The sequence below is a fragment of the Ranitomeya imitator genome, chromosome 3, assembly GCF_032444005.1.
Source record: "Ranitomeya imitator isolate aRanImi1 chromosome 3, aRanImi1.pri, whole genome shotgun sequence".
NCBI lineage: Eukaryota > Metazoa > Chordata > Amphibia > Anura > Dendrobatidae > Ranitomeya > Ranitomeya imitator.
Genome location: NC_091284.1, coordinates 55,365,137 through 55,382,936, shown reverse-complemented (window position 1 = coordinate 55,382,936; position 17,800 = coordinate 55,365,137). Strand labels below are relative to the sequence as shown.

The window sequence follows — 17,800 nt, the reverse complement described above, 5'->3', positions numbered from 1 at the left end:
TGTGTCAATGAGAAGAGGGATGGTGCAAAATATAGTAATATTCTTGAGCAAAACCTGTTTGTCCATCACTGATTTGAGACTGGGACAGAGATTCACCTTCCAAGACAATGACCCAAAGCATACTGCTAAAGCAATACTGGAGTGGTTAAAAGGGAAGCGTGTAAATGTTATGGAGTGGCCAAGTCAAGGCCCAGACCTTAATCCAACTGAAAATCTGTGATCAGACTTGAAGATTTCTGCTTACCACAGGAAATCATCCAACTTGGAGGACCTGGAGCAGTTTTGTCTAAAGGAATGGGCAAAAATCCCAGTGGCGAGATGAGGAAAGCTCATAGAGACTTAACGAAAGTGACATGTAGCTATAATTGCTGCGAAAGGCGGCTCTACAAAGTACTGACTTAGGGTGGTGAATAGTTATGCACACTGACGTTTTCAGTTATTTTGTCCTATTTGTTGTTTGCTTATTCACAGCTGTAGGCATTTTCTTTACATGAACTGATGCAAGCTCCTAAAAAACCAGTGAAATTCCGGTGTAACAGGTCAGATCCCCCCCCCCCCCCGCCCAGAATATCAGAATATACCCGGGGTTAAAGTGGCCTAGGCCAGATTATACTCCGGGTATATTCTGGCCTAGTCCAAACTATACCCCGGGGTATAAATTGGACTAGTCCAGTTTATACCCCTCTGGGCCAGAATATGCCCCAGGTATATTCTGGCCTAGCCCAAACTATACCCCGGGGTATAAATTGGAATAGTCCAGATTATACACCTCCAGGTCAGAATATACCTCAGCTGCTGTAGATCAGGCAGTGCACAAGGCCCCAGGCAGCCCACAGGGGCCCCAGGCAGCCCACAGGGCCCCAGGCAGCCCACAGGGCCCAAGGCAGCACACAGGGGCCCCAGTCAGCGCACAGGGCCCCAGGCAGCCCACAGGGGCCATATGCAGCCCACAGGGCCGCAGGCAGCCCACAGGGCTCCAGGCAGCGCACAGGGGCCTCAGGCAGCACACGGGGCCCGTGGCAGATCACAGGGCCCCAGGCAGTGCACAGGGGTCCCAGGCAGCGCACAGGGCCCCAGGCAGCACACAAGGGCCCCAGGCAGCCCACAGCGGCCCCAGGCAGCGCACAGGGCTCCAGGCAGCACACTGGGGCCCCAGGCAGCCCACAGGACCCCAGGCAGCCCACTGGGGGTCCCAGATAGCGCACAGGGGGCAGAGACAGTGAGCAAGGGGTAAGAGATAGCGCGCAAGGGGGGGAAATAGACAGAGCGCATGTCCCCTGTGCGCTGTCTATGCCCCCCTGTGCGCTATCTGGGACCCACTGTACGCTGTCTGGGACCCCCTGTGCGATGTCTGGGGCCCTGCGCTTGAGTATATCACTCAATCCTAGTTTCACATTTACATACAGCTGTGCGCATGCGTACGCTCTCAGTGAAGCCTTGACCACTGCTGCGCCCCACCGGTTAAGCTCGCTGATGTTCTTTTGACGGTGCTGCAACCCTCGGCGAAGGTTGGATTTTCTTGCTTTCACCGAATCGTCAAAACAACGCATGCGGACGCAAACTAAAACATCCGCAGGGCCTGCGTACCCAATGATAAAGATAGGGTACGCAGACCGCATGCATGCGCACCTGGGCGGAGCTTAATTGGTGGGCGCGACAATGGGCGGTGCTTCACTGAGAGCGTACACAGCCGTGCGCAAATGTGAAACTAGACAAAGATGTCTAGGGCCCCTGTGCGATGTGCGATGTCTGGGGCCCTGTTCTTGAGTACATCACTCAATGGTTCTCATAAGCGTGAAAATTCGGATCTTTAATATGCTTTAATCTTTAATGTTCTCAAGAACGGGGCCACAAACATCAGACAGGGGGTCCCAAACAGCGCACATTGGATCCCAGACAGCGCACAGGAGGCAGAGACAGCGCACAGGGGCCCTGCGCGCTGTCTCTTCCCCCCTGCACACTGTCACTTCCCCCTCCCTTGTGCACTGTCACTGCCACTCCGTGTGCTGCCTGGGGCCTCGTGTGCTGCCAGGGACCCCTGTGTGCTGCCTGGGGCCCAATTCGCTGTCTCTGCCCCGTGTGCTGCCTGGGGCCCCATGTGCTGCCTGGGGCCCTGTGCGCTGCCTGGGGCCCCTGTGCGCTGTCTGGGCCGCTGTGCTCTGCCTGGGGCCCCATGTTCTGCCTGGGGCCCCATGTGCTGCCTGGGGCATCTGTGCATTGCCTGGGGCCCCTGTGCACTCCCTGGAGTCCATGTGCTGCCTGGGGCCCTGGGTGCTGCCTGGGGCCCCTGTGCTCTGCCTGGGGCCCCATGTGTTGCCGGGGGCCCTGTGTGCTGCCGGGGGCCCTGTGCACTGCCTGGGGCCCCTGTGCTCTGCCTGGGGCCCTGTGCTCTGCCTGGGGCCCCGTGTGCTGCCTGGGGCCCCGTGTGCTGCCTGGGGCCCCTGTGCTCTGCCTGGGGCCCCATGTGTTGCCGGGGGCCCTGTGTGCTGCCGGGGGCCCTGTGCTCTGCCTGGGGCCCCATGTGCTGCCTGGGGCCCCGTGTGCTGCCTGGGGTCCTGTGCTCTGCCTGGGCCCCCGTGCGCTGCCTGTAGCCCCCTGTGCTGCCTGGGGCCTGTGTGCTGCCTGATCTACAGTAGCTGGGGTATATTCTGGGTGGGGGGTTAAACTGGCCTGTTTGGGTATGTGCACACGTCAGGATTTCTTGCAGAAATTTTCCTGACAAAAAACGTACATTTCTGCCAGAAAACCGCGATTTTACAGCGTTTTTGGTGCGTTTTTATGCGTTGTTTCCCAAATGCATAGAATAGTGGGGAAAAACACAGAAAATCCGCAAAAACAATGAACATGCTGCTTTTTTTTTACCGCGATGCGTTTTTTCGCGGAAAAAAAACGCATCATGTGCACAAAACATGTAGAACGCATTCCAAATGATGGGATGCATAATGTATGTGTTTTTAATGAGTTTTTATAGTGTTTTTCCCACGAAAAAAAACGCGAAAAAACCTGAACGTGTTCACATAGCCTTACACCGGGTTGTGAGGCAGCAAAACAGGAAAAATGCGAACAGGGTGTCAATACTTTAGCAATCCGCTGGATCTATGTATCTGTGATCCATTCTAGAACTAAATCCCTTTCTCAGGGACATTTCCACCTCACGTCCCCTTTGGCACAGTGGATCTGAGGCCAGTCCTGGCTTTCTCTGCAGCCCCCAGAACAAGTTTGCATAAGTTTGCACTGGGGGAGGGTCCTGGCCAGGAGGGAGGGGGCTGGACACAGACACGGGCTTCTGCAGGAACAGTCACACAGCTGCCGGCACTGACAGGAGCCCTCTCCGCACAAGTTCACACTGCGCAGCTTCTTCTTCTCTCTCAGAGGCTGCAGCGCGGACGAATCCCTGAGCCAGGAGAGGGTGACGCGCTTCTTGCGGATGAACACCTTGGCCGCCTGGTGGCACATATAGAGCTGCAGTCGGCTGGCTCCCCGTCACTCTGCTGGAGCTGCGGGCTGTGTGTGTGTGTGTGTGTGTGTGTGAGGAGCCGGCGGTCTCTGTATTCTCAACAAGAGGAGCAGCACAGCCATTAGCAAGAACTAGCTGGGAACTAAGGAGCTGTCCAGCACTGGGACCTGCTGCTGCTGCTGAACATGAAACTCCCTCATCTCTACCTGCTCGGATTACTTGTCACCAGCGGCCAAGGTAGGAAGACTGAGCACTGGGCACTGCTGGATGCAGGCATTATGGCACTAGTAGTGCTTCACTGTAACATTGCATTATCTGTAGCTGGGGTCTCCCCATGGAATCCCTAGAATGCACCACATATGTGCATAGATAGATATCTATATATACTGTATATAACTTGTGTCATGCAATTAGACTGAGCTCTATGTCCTCCTCACATCTATATGGCTTCACCATTTCAATATATTATCAATATATTAATATTATAACTATCTATGACCCCCCCCTCTATGTTTGCCTCCCCCTTTTGCCTTCGTGTTCCTCTTTAAAATGATAAATACAAGCCATAACAGTTAATTTGACACCCATTTTAAGTTGTTTTCCCGATGCTGAGGGGCTGGAAAGCTGAGGTTGTAATTATCAAGTCACCAGCACCAGAACAAAAAACAAGTTCTGCATGTTAATGGGAGGGAGATAACTCCAAGGTTGAGGAGTTCTGGTTTTCAGACAGCAGGGGGAGCTAGTGTTCTATGTTTGGAGTACCAGTTTAGTTTCCTTCTTCCTTGCCTTATAACTATGTGTTAGGATAAGCTTTGACGCTCTCCAGGACTGTCTTCTATCATTTCTGAAGCACACCTTGACATTTTGGACACGAAGCGTTTCATTTCTTCATACGGAAAGAAGGGCAGATATGCAAGTCCATGCCATGAGCCTGGCACGACATAAGACCCCAATAGAGACCCAATCTCAGAGACCCCAGTGTAAAATGGCTTACTGATGACTATTGTATCTATCATGTAGCTTGACTTACCCATGGGTGTGCTGCTTTGCTATCATTTCTGCAAATAAAAGCATAAAATGCTATAAAATAGTACTAATCAGTGAGACAATGGAAATGCCAGCTAACTTTAATCATGTCCTATTATACATTGAGGCATAGCAAGTCTGCAGCCCTGACCTGTCACTGGCAGCCTACTGAGACAGGGGCTTAGAAACCAATTAGTGTTTTGGGGAAGCAAGAACTTGCTGGCATAACGAGATGTTCGAACCTGATCCATTAATATTGCAGCAGAATGCGATCGTGAAAACAAAAGTGTTGGCCATTTAATGGTCAGATAGTGACCGTGTGCACGATGCCGGCGGTACGGGGGCTGCCTCCCTATTAGCATAGTGGTGATTTCAGGAGAATTAATGCAGGCACTGGAACCATCAGATGCTTCTGTTTACTCAACCGGGCTGCTGCTCTATACCGCTCCTGCTCCATTAATATGACGGTAGGGAGCCATGAAACGCTCGTTTACAATCATTGATTGTGCATTGGGCGTAAAAAGATCAAACCTCGAGTTTAGGCGAGAAGTGAGATCACTAGCGGCAAACAACCGGAAGACTTCGTCAGCCAAGGGCGGGTTGTTGGTCTGTGTTCCATAATTGTTTACAAGTAAAAGTATCTGGAGTTAAAGAGAAAAAAAAAGATAGACAATTAATTCTTTAATTAGCAACATGGTTTTCACCGGCAGATTGGAATGATGCATTATTAAAAACAATCTTATCAAATCAGAGTCAACTTTTTATAGGGATGCATATATGTTGTGTACTTTAAATATTTTATTATCATACTGTATAATAATTATAATTATTTTAAGCTATTTTGATTACCATTCTTATCATTGTCATCCTCATTAATAAAATGAAATAATATAATATTATAGTGATAATATTATTGATTAGATCAGTCTCCATATGACAAGTAAACACATGCATAATATATATATATCTATATATATATATCTATATATATATATATCTATAGATATATATATCCATAGATATATATATCTATAGATATATATATATCTCTATATATATAGATATATATATATATATATCTTCAAAATGTATATATCGAAGGATGGATATGCAGATAGATATAAATAAATGGAGGCAGCGTATCACTATATTGAAAAATGAGAAAATGTAAAATGTAATGGCTCTTGAAATATTCTTATTTTTCAATGTATCTGTATTGGTTGTGCTTCCTCAATTTTATTGGAGGTGTGTTTTTTTTTTTTACCTGGGAGGCTTTACACCTCTTTTTTTCCTTTTTTGCTGGTGCTCAGCTGCACTCATATTTTTGATATTTTAGATAGATACATACAGTACATGGTCGTACAAATGTGTTGTAATCCATGGACTGTAGATCCACGTAATTGCTATTGACATGTAAGAGTTGCTCCACATCATTTGTGTATGAAGATGCTACATCACCATCGTCATCCTCCTCCTACTGGTCACCATCACTGTTATTTTGCCATTTTTAATTATTTACTTTTTTTCATTCTTTGTCTACATCCATTCTACCACTTCGTTGTTTTCATAATGTTCCTCTCTAATATCACTATCATTTAATCCGTTTTTCCCCCCTGCGTCTAATTCCAGGGCAGGACTACTGCACTTGTTTCCCTTTCCGCCATTATGTTCCAAAGTTGCTGTGCTTAGATTGTAGCTACTCAAATTACTCCCTATTCCCAAGGGAACTCATAATCCTCAAAACTCACTAGAGGCGTTTTCTCGGGAAGCTTTTATATTGGCTTCATGTGGATTCACTTTGATTGCATTGATCTTTTTGGAGTTTGAGAGAAAATCAGGAGAGACCCCCAAACAACACACCGTCCAAAATTCCGGCAGAAGTTGTCCTGGATGGATTTGTACCCCAGACCCTAATACTGCGAGTCATTGAGCCCCCACATTACCGTATGTGACACTATAATGGACATTCTGTCCCCATGCGCTCTTTAGTGTTATTGTTACACACAAAAGGAGCTGAAGAATTTTAACATTTTGATGAAATATTCCGCGCATTATTTCTTTTCAGATTCATGTTAAATCACTTATTTGCAAAATGGAGTCACCATTATATTATAACAGTTGTGGGTCTCATATAGGTGGATAACTCTGAGTTTGATCAGTATGTGCAAGATGTATTCTTTTGGGGTCATTGCTTTTTACATAAATTCTTCAATTCTGATGGGATTTTACCAGTGTGCATAAACTGTAATGATTCAAATCTGTATTATTGCAGCAAGCATCACTAGGAAAAGTCTACAATATTCATATCATGTCCCAAAATGATGATGTAACACTTTCTCTAATGACCGCGAAAGAAGGTAAGGAATGGGTCACCTACTTTGGAAAATCCCCTTTTGAATTAGGGGTCTATGCCGATAAACTAATCACAGGGTATCCTGCTATCAGGATCCATGCAGCAGATGTTCAGTTTACCTACAGTGCCTCCTCAGGGAGAGTCAGGCACTACACAGACGTACATTGAAATTAATGGGCCGTTTGGGTAATGCAAAATTGTGCTTGGTCCTTCAGGGCAGGTGAAGATGTTCCCCACCATGGTTAATAGAAGAGACATTTTATATGATTATAGAGATGGGTGGACACCTGGGTGTTTGAGTCCGGCGGGTTCGGCCGAACAGTTATAAAAAGTTCGGGTACCAGAACAGTACCCGGACAAGGACCCCATTCACTTAAATTGGGGGCCCAAACATCCAGTGTATGCCTTACTGTCATGTGCATGACAACACGGCAAACACCGCTTCTGATCGGCGGTGAAATCATCCCTGCTGGTCAGAGAGCCGCGGTTCCCATGCTGTCAAAAAGACAGAGGGAGCACTCAGCTGTGATCGGAGGTATAAAGTTTACCTCCGGTTACTGGTGTCAGCTGATGGGGCTACAGCTCCCATCATCCAACACCTGCTGCCGCTAATAACAGCGAGAGCAGCAGCGGCTGATGGGTGTATTCATTAGCTGGCTAAAAAAGGAGTGGGTTTGATAGCCAGCCAGGCAAAACTCACAGCTGGGGACTGCAACCCTCAGCTGTCATCTTCAACAAGGCTGGTTATCAAGAATAGAGGGGTCCCCATGCTGTATTTTTTAATAATCTAAATAAATAATTTAAAAAATTGTGTTGGGTCACCACATTTTTGACGACAAGCCTTGCTAAAGCAGACAGCTGGGGGCTGGTTTTCTCAGGCTGATAAGGGGCCATGGATATTGGCCCCCAGCCTAAAAATAGCAGCTTGTAGCTGCCCAGAAAAGGCACATCTATTAGATGCGCCAGTTCTGTCTCTTTGCCCGGCTGTTCCCATTTGCCCTGTAGTGGTGACAAGTGGTTTTAATATTTTTGGGATTGATGTCACCTTTGTACTGTCAGGTGACATCAAGCCCACGGCTTAGTAATGGAGAGGCGTCTATAAGGCACCTATCCATTACTAATCCTATAGTTATATGGTAAATAAATGACACAGCCAGAATAAAGTCCACTTTTACTTTTTTATTTAAAAATAACAAACACAGTTATACTCACCAAACACCTATTCCATCGAAGCCCTTGTTCTCCTGTAATAAAACAAAATTTAAAAAACAACAATATGCCTCACCTATCCGTCGTTCTGTCCCATGCTGTAATCCATGTCTGGGGGAAAAACAATTTTCAACCTGGACGGTGCCAAAATATGACCTTCCAGGCTAAGAACCACTGGGGAATGAGCTGCTGCGATGCAGACTCAGCGACCGGCAGTGACGTCATCGAGGTTACCTTCAGTCACTGAGGCTGCCTTCCCAGCCAGACTCACCTCAGTGAGATCCCTGCTAGAACTGTGATAAAAACTCTCTTATTCTTGCCTTGTCTTTGTTTGCCATATAACTATTAGTAATGACTAAGCTGTGTGCTTGATGTCACCTGAAAAATACAATGTTTTTGTATTGTATTTTTATGGGTTTGTGTTCAAGTCCGGGCACAGTTCTGGTACCTGAACCGAACTTTGAACTAAAGTTTGGTCGAACTCAACGAACCTGAAAATCTACGGGTCCGCTCATCCCTATTATCAACTAAGAATTCTACAGTAAAGAATTTAATTATAAAGGTTTTTTAAACCAGACAACCCCTTTAATAACTGACTTTAAACACAGTGTTGGAAACTTAGAGATTATAAATATATATGAAGGTTTATAGAAAGGTGTATATTCATCGTCCTATCAATGCACCAGTTCTACAGGGAAAATAAAATGCATGTTCATAGGGAGGCGCTACCCGTCGCCATTCATTAAACTCATTCAAGTCATTGACCATGATATGTTGCTTATGGTTTGGCAAGATGGCACATTATGGGAAGAGGAATTAAGTGTGTAGTAATGAATGTCATAGACATCTTATTTGCTTGTAGACAACAATAGATAATGCAATGACATAAGGTCATAGCAGGACATTAGTACAAGCTGATGTTATTTTCAGTGACAAGGTCAACTCCAGTTACACTGGAAATGAAGGCTATCAGTACCTAAATACAGAGAGATTAAGGCAGCACTTTACATCAAAAGCGAGCCTTTTTCACCTAGGCAATGTTTCAGCTTCAGTGGGCTTCCTCAAGGGCTAAGCTAAAGGTACTGTCACACTAGACGATATCGCTAGCGATCCGTGACGTTGCAGCGTCCTCGCTAGCGATATCGTCCAGTGTGACAGGCAGCAGCGATCAGGCCCCTGCTGGGAGATCGCTGGTCGGGGAAGAAAGTCCAGAACTTTATTTCGTCGCTGGACTCCCCGTAGACATCGCTGAATCGGCGTGTGTGACACCGATTCAGCGATGTCTTCACTGGTAACCAGGGTAAACATCGGGTAACTAAGCGCAGGGCCGCGCTTAGTAACCCGCTGTTTACCCTGGTTACCAGCGTAAAAAAACAAACAGTACATACTTACATTCAGCTGTCTGTCCCTTGCCGTCTGGTTCCTGCACTGACTGCTGGCCGTAAAGTGAAAGCAGAGCACAGCCACAGCAATGAGTCACCGCTGTGTGACTCACCGCTGTGCTGTGCTTTCACTTTCACTTTATGGCCAGCAGTCAGTGCAGGAACCAGACGGCAAGGGACAGACAGCTGAATGTAAGTATGTACTGTTTGTTTTTTTACGCTGGTAACCAGGGTAAACATCGGGTTACTAAGCGCGGCCCTGCGCTTAGTTACCCGATGTTTACCCTGGTTACCGGGGACCTCGGGATCGTTGGTCGCTGGAGAGCTGTCTGTGTGACAGCTCTCCAGCGACCAAACAGCGACGCTGCAGCGATCCGGATCGTTGTCGGTATCGCTGCAGCGTCGCTAAGTGTGACGGTACCTTTACAGCTGGTGACACGTGGTATAAATAAAATAACTATGGAAGCTTAGCTAGAACTTCACATCAAAAGGAAGCCTTTTCATTTACCAGAGTTTCACTTTATTTTTAATTTGCAGTTGGAATGTTTGAATCAAGGTCGGTAAGGTGGCCATCAGTGGTTAAGCATACGGTCTCAATTCTGCTGATGGTCTTTATAGTACACAAACAAGAAAATGGGATTATGGAAAAAGAACATGGCAAAATAAATCTGGTTATGCTTCAGCATAGACTAAAGATTGTCACTGGTTGATAAGGAATGAAAGCATAAGTTCTCAAGTGCGGTAGGGAAAGCAAAGTGACTGACATTATTTCTTATATTTTTAAACAGAACCTGTCAGCACAATTTTTAAAATAAACACATGGCTGTAATATAGATTACATTTATGCTCTGTGGGTCTTCTTGACTGATCATTTGAAGTTTTCAGCTAATTAGATTTTGGTGCACAAGGGCTGGACTGTGTACTGGGTCTGTTTCCCTCAGTCTGTTATTCCTCGGCCCCTCTGATCTGTGATTCCTCGGCCCCCCGCCTGCCTCAAGTCTGTGATTTCTTGGTCCCTATGCCTGCCTACAGTCTGTGATTGCTCAGTCCCTCCGCCGGCCTCCAGTCTGTGATTCCATGGCTCCTCCGCCTGCCTGCAGTCTGTGATTTCTTGGCTCCTACGCCTGCCTCCAGTCTGTGATTCCATCGCCCCTCCGCCTGCCTGCAGTCTGTGATTTCTTGGCTCCTACGCCTGCCTCCAGTCTGTGATTCCATCGCCCCTCCGCCTGCCTGCAGTCTGTGATTTCTTGGCTCCTACGCCTGCCTCCAGTCTGTGATTCCCTGGCCCTTCCGCCTGCCTGCAGTCTGTGATTTCTTGGGTCCTCCGCCTGTCTCCGATCTGTGATTCCCTGGCCCTTCCGCCTGCCTGCAGTCTGTAATTCCTTGGGTCCTCCACCTGCCTCCGATCTGTGATTCCTCGGCCCCTCCGCCTCCCTCCAGTCTGTCAATCTCCGGCCCCTCAGCCTGCCTCTGACCTTTGATCTCCTGGCCCCTCCTCTTGCCTCCAGTCTGTGATTCCCGACCCCTTCACCTGTTTCCAGTCTCTGGATAATGTGCATGCTCTCTTGGACCTGTCATTTAAAGACCGGAGGCAGCAGAGGGGCCGGAATCGCACACCGGGAGGAGAAGACCCAGTGCACAGTCTAACCCCTGTGCACCAAAATCTAATTAGCAGAAAACTTCAAATGTTGATTAAAGAAGAACAAAGTGGACATCTTCACAAAAGTTGTCAATGTAATCAGTATTACAACGCCATTAAAGCCATGTCTTTACTTTCCATTACAAAATTGTGCTGACAGGTTCTCTTTAAGATCTACTCCACCACTGTCCTGACTGCATGAATTAAATATGTTGTATATTGTAAAATAATAGTTGTGGTGATAATGACAATAATAATAATAATAATAATAATAATAATAAATACATCAAGTAACTAGTATAATGTGAGTTTAAAATCTTGGACACTTTTAGCACTTTTTTTTTATTTTGAGTTATTTGTTAAATTTTGTACTTTCTGTATTTGTTTTGTCATTTTAGGTAGAACTTCTTTGTGTTCCATTTAGTTTTCCTATGGGTATATTCCCGTGGTCAGGAAACGCTGCAGGTTGGACGCTGCGTACATCTGCAGCGGCCATCCCGCAGCGGCCAGATGTTACAGCATAGAGGATGGGATTTGAAGAAATACCATCTCTACTATGCATTCACAGACGCCTCTGGCTTCCCTGTAGAGACGGACAGGCGGCGCGTCTTTCCAGACCGCAGCATCTCTGTCTCCACAAGATAAATTTCCCGTCCAATGTATTTGGCGCGTTGATTCAGCACGGTTCAATGAACACATGCAGAATCATCTGCGTTCAAAAGCCGGCAGCGCTTTGGACGAAGTGGGCATGTGCTGCCTCCAAAGCGCTGCCGGTTCCTGACCGTGGGAACATACCCTTACAGCAAATGGCCCTTGTACTTTCAGACAACTTGATCTCATTTGGTATATAATGTGATAAACAATTTAATTCTCATTTTACTTAATGATATTGTCTTACCCTCTCAAAAAAATAACTCCAAGTTGCCAGCTAATACGTGGCTCCCATATGTCTGACTTGCTGTCTGCTGCCTGTTGTCAATTGTAATCCATGTCTAGCTCCAAAGAAGATGAAATTTATTTTGTGAAGCAGGATGAGTCATTTTCTCTTTTCTTTGCTCCTGCTCTCCTGTGAAACAGGCATACATGCATATAGGCTTAAGAAATAGGTAAACAGTGTGATTTATTAGAACAATGTTCTTGCGCCTATACTGCCGGGAAATTGCTAATAAAGAGGAGCCACTCACACAAAAGAGTGATAGAGAATGTGCATATTTGACTTGTATGTGCACAAAATGCAATTTTAATTTTCTGCATGGAAAGACAGAAGCAAGCATGCATTTCATTAAGTTTTGCATTTTAGATGGTATGAAAAAAATAGATCTTGAAAAAAAACCTTGAATATGTAAAGAAACTTAAGAGAAAGTGTTTGCAGTAGAGTTAGCAGATAGTAAAGTTAGCATGCCTATTTTTGATATGGACAGTCACTATAACATTTTTTCCTAGCCATATGTATAGCAATACTTAAAAGCCTTCGTAAACCAATGCAAATGTTAACAGATTAATGCAAAATACACATCTGAATTAAAACATAGTGTATATATGCATTGTCTAATTATGTTCTTTATAGTCATTTTCACAGTATGGCTTCTACATTGAAGTGATTGGAAGTGTGGCAGTATCTCTGACTCACAATACATTTCCAACACAACAAATGTGTCATCTATGTGTAAATTATCCGAGCTTCCATAGGAATCAGTTGGCAAATATACAGTCGTGTGATTTCTAGTAATAAGCGAACATGCTGGGATTAGGTGTTATCTGAGCAAGCTTGGATTCTGAGTGACTTTGGCGTGCTCGGAAAATATGTTCAAGTCCCTGCGGCTGCATATCTCTTGGCTGTTCGACAGCCACAAACACATGCGGGATTACCTATTTGTTAGGCAATTCCTGCATGTGTGGCGGCTGTCGAGCCGCGGGGACTCGAACATACTATTTGAGCATGCTGAAGTCACTCAAAATCCAAGCATGCTCGGATTGCACCTTATCCAACCACGTTCACTTATCACTAGTAGGTAGCACGGTGGCGCAGTGGTTAGCATAGCAGCCTTGCAGCACTGGAGTCCTGGGTTCAAACCCCACCAAGGACAACATCTGCAAAGAGTTTGTATCCTCTCCCCGTGTTTTCTTGGGTTTCCTCAGGGTTCTCTGGTTTCCTTCCACATTCAAAAGACATACTGATAGGGAATTTAGATTGTGAGCCCCATCGGGGACAGCGACGATAATGTGTGCAAACTGCGGAATATGTTAACGCTATATAAAAATAAAGATTACTATTCTACTATTACTATTCTACTAAGATTACTATTCTACATCCGGAATAAAGAAGATCGAGAAAATGCAGATGGAGACTATACAGTATGGTCAGCTGAGATAAAAACCAGAGATTGATAAATTTCCTGCCTACAATGATATTGTTATAGTCCTTGGATGTTGTAAACACAAGGGGAGCTCTATCTTACTTTATGCTGAAGGAAGTTGCATATGTGGCAGTACAAGAAGGATTCATGCACATTGTGAAGCATAACTAGGAAATAAAATCTAGACGAAGCAGTCTTACAGTTTAACTAGGTCAGCCTTCTCTTCATCGTGGGTCATAATGGCTGTATGTATGTATACTTGTATGTATGCAGCAGGAGACTCAGATTAACCCTTTACAAGCAGCTATGACACTGAGGATTAACCCTTGATAAGCAGCCATGTCCCCCTATAGTAGATTATGCGCTTGAAGCATCTATATATACTTTTTTAAGTGATTCTTAACAAGATTCATTATCCTCCTTTACTTGACATTGTTTTAAATCAGTTATTTCTTCTTTCTTTAGCTCACCGAGACATTTCAACAGGATATCCTACATCAGCATTTGCCTTATTTGTACTCCAGCATTCCCTTGCCACCATAAGTCCCCTATTAAACCAGATCTGTACACAAAGTTCAATCTAGAATTCATAAACTATAGAAAATCAGCTTCCCTCTTGCACAAGTGAATCCCAAGATTTTACTCTTACTCTGGTATTATAAAAGTAAAGCCTATAGTCCCCAGGGAAATCATCTGATGTACTGATCATATATTTGAGAAAAGTCTCATGATTTCATCGATCTATTTTTTTCTCTGTTTTTCTAAGATGTGAGAAAGGCCTTCATTTCATGGAAGAAAGCTGCCATTTCAGTCACAGCCCATTGGTCAAGGTGTGGAGCTGTTAGTAAAAGACAATAGCCAAGTTTTTTCTAAGCCTGTGCGCCTAAACTTTTTCTTTAGCAATTGATGTATGGAAAGATTCAGAAACGCAATGTCAATGTCTGTTCTCAGTGATTGTCCAAATAGTAAGATACACATAGTAGCAACCAGTATTATTCCTGCGTATTGGCATTCTCCCTGGACAATTGACAGCAAAATATCTATTGTGAAGCAGTTCCATAATGATGGACGTATGCAGATCTGGAAAATAATGCTTATTAAATAGTTGTTACCAATATATTCTTCCCTTCCTTTCTTCTTGACTAGGCATATCTCAAAAAGCGTAATTCAAGAAGACCACCTCTTAAGAAAATATTATTTTGAAACACTCTATTGATAGATGTACAGCAAATGACATAGAGGTGCTATTGACATGGCATTCTCACCAGATCTCGGTAACAACCCATCCAATCTACATAGGCAAATAAATCAAACAATGGTTGTCCGTAAATTAATTTATGTATAATATTGAGAAATGACACAGCGGAAAAGTATTGAACATACCTACTGAAATGTAATACTTTTGCAAAAACCTTTGCTTATAATTACAGCTTTAAGACTCTATGGAGACCTGGGTGTGAGTTTGACCAATTCTTCCAAACAGGCACTCTTCAAACTTCACTCTAGGTGTCTTTTCGGGGGTTGATATGCAGTCTCCAAACATTCAATTGTGGTTCTCTTCTGACCAGATTATATTCTCCAAATATTTCACAGACTTGTCTAGATATTGTTGAGCAAATTTTAAACATGCTTGAACATGCTTTTTGTTCAGTAATGGAGTCTTGCGTGGTGAGCTTTTATAGAGGCCATGGAGGTGGAGTGCATTACTTATTGTTGTCTTTGAAATAATTGTACCTTCTGATTCCAGGTCTTTCTGAAGTGCTCCACAGGTGGTCATTGGCTCTTGGATAACTTTTCTGATAATTATTTTCACTCCTCTGTCTGAAATCTTGTGGGGAGCATTTTATTGTGACCGGTTTATGGTGAAATGATGTTCCTTCTGCTTCTAGATTAAGGCCCCAACAGTGCTCACTGGATCCTTCAATAGTTTAGAAATTCTTCTGTAACCAATACCGTCAGTATGTTTTGCAACAATAATGTTGCGAAAGTCTTAAGACAGCTTAAAAGTTTTATCCATTATGAGAGGTTTCTTGTGTGGCACCTTGATAATGAGACTCCTTTTTATAGGCCATCAGTTGAACCAGCCGATATTTTTCACTGTGGCAGGATTGCTTTCTAATTACTGACAAATTTCAGCTGGTGTCACGACTTTCCATGGCTCTTTGCACCTCTTTTTCGTCACGTGGTCAATACTTTTTCCCGTGTGATTTCTTATTATTACACATAATTTATGGACATCTATGGTTTGATTACTTTGCCTATGTGGATTTGAAGTGTTGTTCCTGACATCTGGGAAGAATTTCATGTTAATAGCATTTCTAGAAATGTATTTACTTAGAAAATTGGTGATTTTTTTCAGTACACATTTCACCCAATGTATATAATGCATGTAAACCCACTTGGGGGTTGTGAAGTGAGTTGCGAACTTTTGCAGGACTTGTGAGAAATTATTCTACTTAAAGGGGTTATCTGGGATCATTTAATTTTTTCTTTTTCTTAAGAACTTACAGGCAGGTGCTGCTTAACTATTTGCCTGTTGTGCCCGGTGCAGATCTTTGCTGGCTCAGAGCGGTCATGGAGTGCTTCAGCGGCTTCCTGTGACATCTTGTCAACAGAACAGTTGCTTCTCTTCCACTCTGCTCTGTTAATGGAGCATAACTCTCAATGTTATACTGATTGACAGCCTCCGGCCCTCTACATAACGGCAGGGAGGTGGAAGAGGAAGACCTGCTCTGTCAATCTGAAGTGCAAAATTGCCAACAGAAGAAGTCTGTGATCACTCTGAGCCAGCTCCAGGTAGAACAGGCAGGATGAGAGAAATCTTAGCGCTCTCTTGGCCCCATGAGAAAGAAATAAATTAGTCCCCAATAACCTCTTCAACAAAATTCAAGAAAAGATAAAACGTTAGACATTCTTTTATCATCATAATTTATTTTATATGAACACAATACAGATGATGATTTTGAAAACGTATCTATCTATCTATCTATCTATCTATCTATCTATCTATCATCTATCTATCTATCTATCTATCTATTATCTATCTATCTATATATCTATCTATCTATTATCTATCTATCTATCTATCCCATATCTATCTATCTATCTATTATCTATCTATCTATCTATCTATCTATCTATCTATCTATCATCTATCTATCTATCTATCTATCTATCTATCTATCTATCATCTATCTATCTATCTATCTATCTATCCCATATCTATCTATCTATCTATCATCTATCTATCTATCTATCTATCTATCTATCTATCTATCATCTATCTATCTATCTATCTATCTATCTATCTATCTATCTATCCCATATCTATCTATCTATCATCTATCTATCTATCTATCTATCTATCTATCTATCTATCTATCTATCTATCTATCTATCCCATATCTATCTATCTATCATCTATCTATCTATCTATCTATCCCATATCTATCTATCTATCTATCTATCTATCTATCTATCTATCTATCTATCCCATATCTATCTATCTATTATCTATCTATCTATCTATCTATCTATCTATCTATCTATCTATCTATCTATCATCTATCTAGTAGAAGTGTAGCTCTAAGCGATGGCAGAGCTAGTAGTTCTGCAATCATCAGGTTGTATTTGTGGCCCAAGAATACAGACATTTCTGTTTATGAATGTGGCTTGCACCAAAACAACCCTATTTAGATTGATTTAGTGCAACCAAATTGTTGCATCTAAATAAATTCTTACATTTTGCATTGGGGTACAGGAGCACCACTGGCTTGTAGTATGATTATATGGAAACAGCAGTAGAATATCTTATGCTGTGATTTTTTTTTTATCCGGGATTTATGATATTACAGTAGTTCAGCGCAGTGCTTTGAGATACATGTGAGATATAAATGTTATTCAGAGTTAAGGTCAATATGTCAGGACAGCTGAATGTCTTATTCAGTAGTTTTTTCTGCTTTCATTCTTTTCATGTTCTACATTATTTTCGAGCTTTCATCATTCCCTTATAGCACATCATGTTTAGTTGTATCATACAGTAAGTTTATGTGTAAAAGACTGTGGTTTTAATTTATAAATTAAACTTCTATTTTATTTCAATTGAAAATGTATCATATGAACATTTCTAGCCCACTATCAAATTGTATATTTCCTTGGACATATGATCCCAAGTTGACCCCAAATTCCATCAAGGCTTATTTCAGGAGAAGCCCTTGATGATTTTGGAGTTGCTGTCTTAGTCTCTTGATTTGAACTCTATGGAAAATCTTTGATGTGATTTGAAGAAGATGGTCCCAGCTCAGAATATTAATAACCTGGAGGCCATTGACCATGAGGAATGAGCCAAGTTTCTTCCGGAACGCGGTTAGAAGCTGA

General features: G+C 43.5%; 1 protein-coding gene across 4 annotated transcripts in view; it reads left to right on the top strand.

Annotated features, from left to right (window-relative positions):
* Nucleotides 1-3,311: 3,311 nt before the first annotated feature.
* The window catches only part of NCAM2 (neural cell adhesion molecule 2), a 627,216-nt gene continuing 612,727 nt past the window's right edge, over nucleotides 3,312-17,800 (top strand). The window contains exon 1 of one of the 4 annotated variants that reach the window (XM_069760881.1): nucleotides 3,312-3,694. In XM_069760881.1, coding sequence (XP_069616982.1) covers nucleotides 3,643-3,694 — 52 coding nt within the window. In that variant the 5' untranslated portion in view covers nucleotides 3,312-3,642. The remainder of the gene's footprint in view (nucleotides 3,695-17,800) is intronic. The other 3 variants (XM_069760880.1, XM_069760882.1, XM_069760883.1) reach the window with 3 other exon arrangements.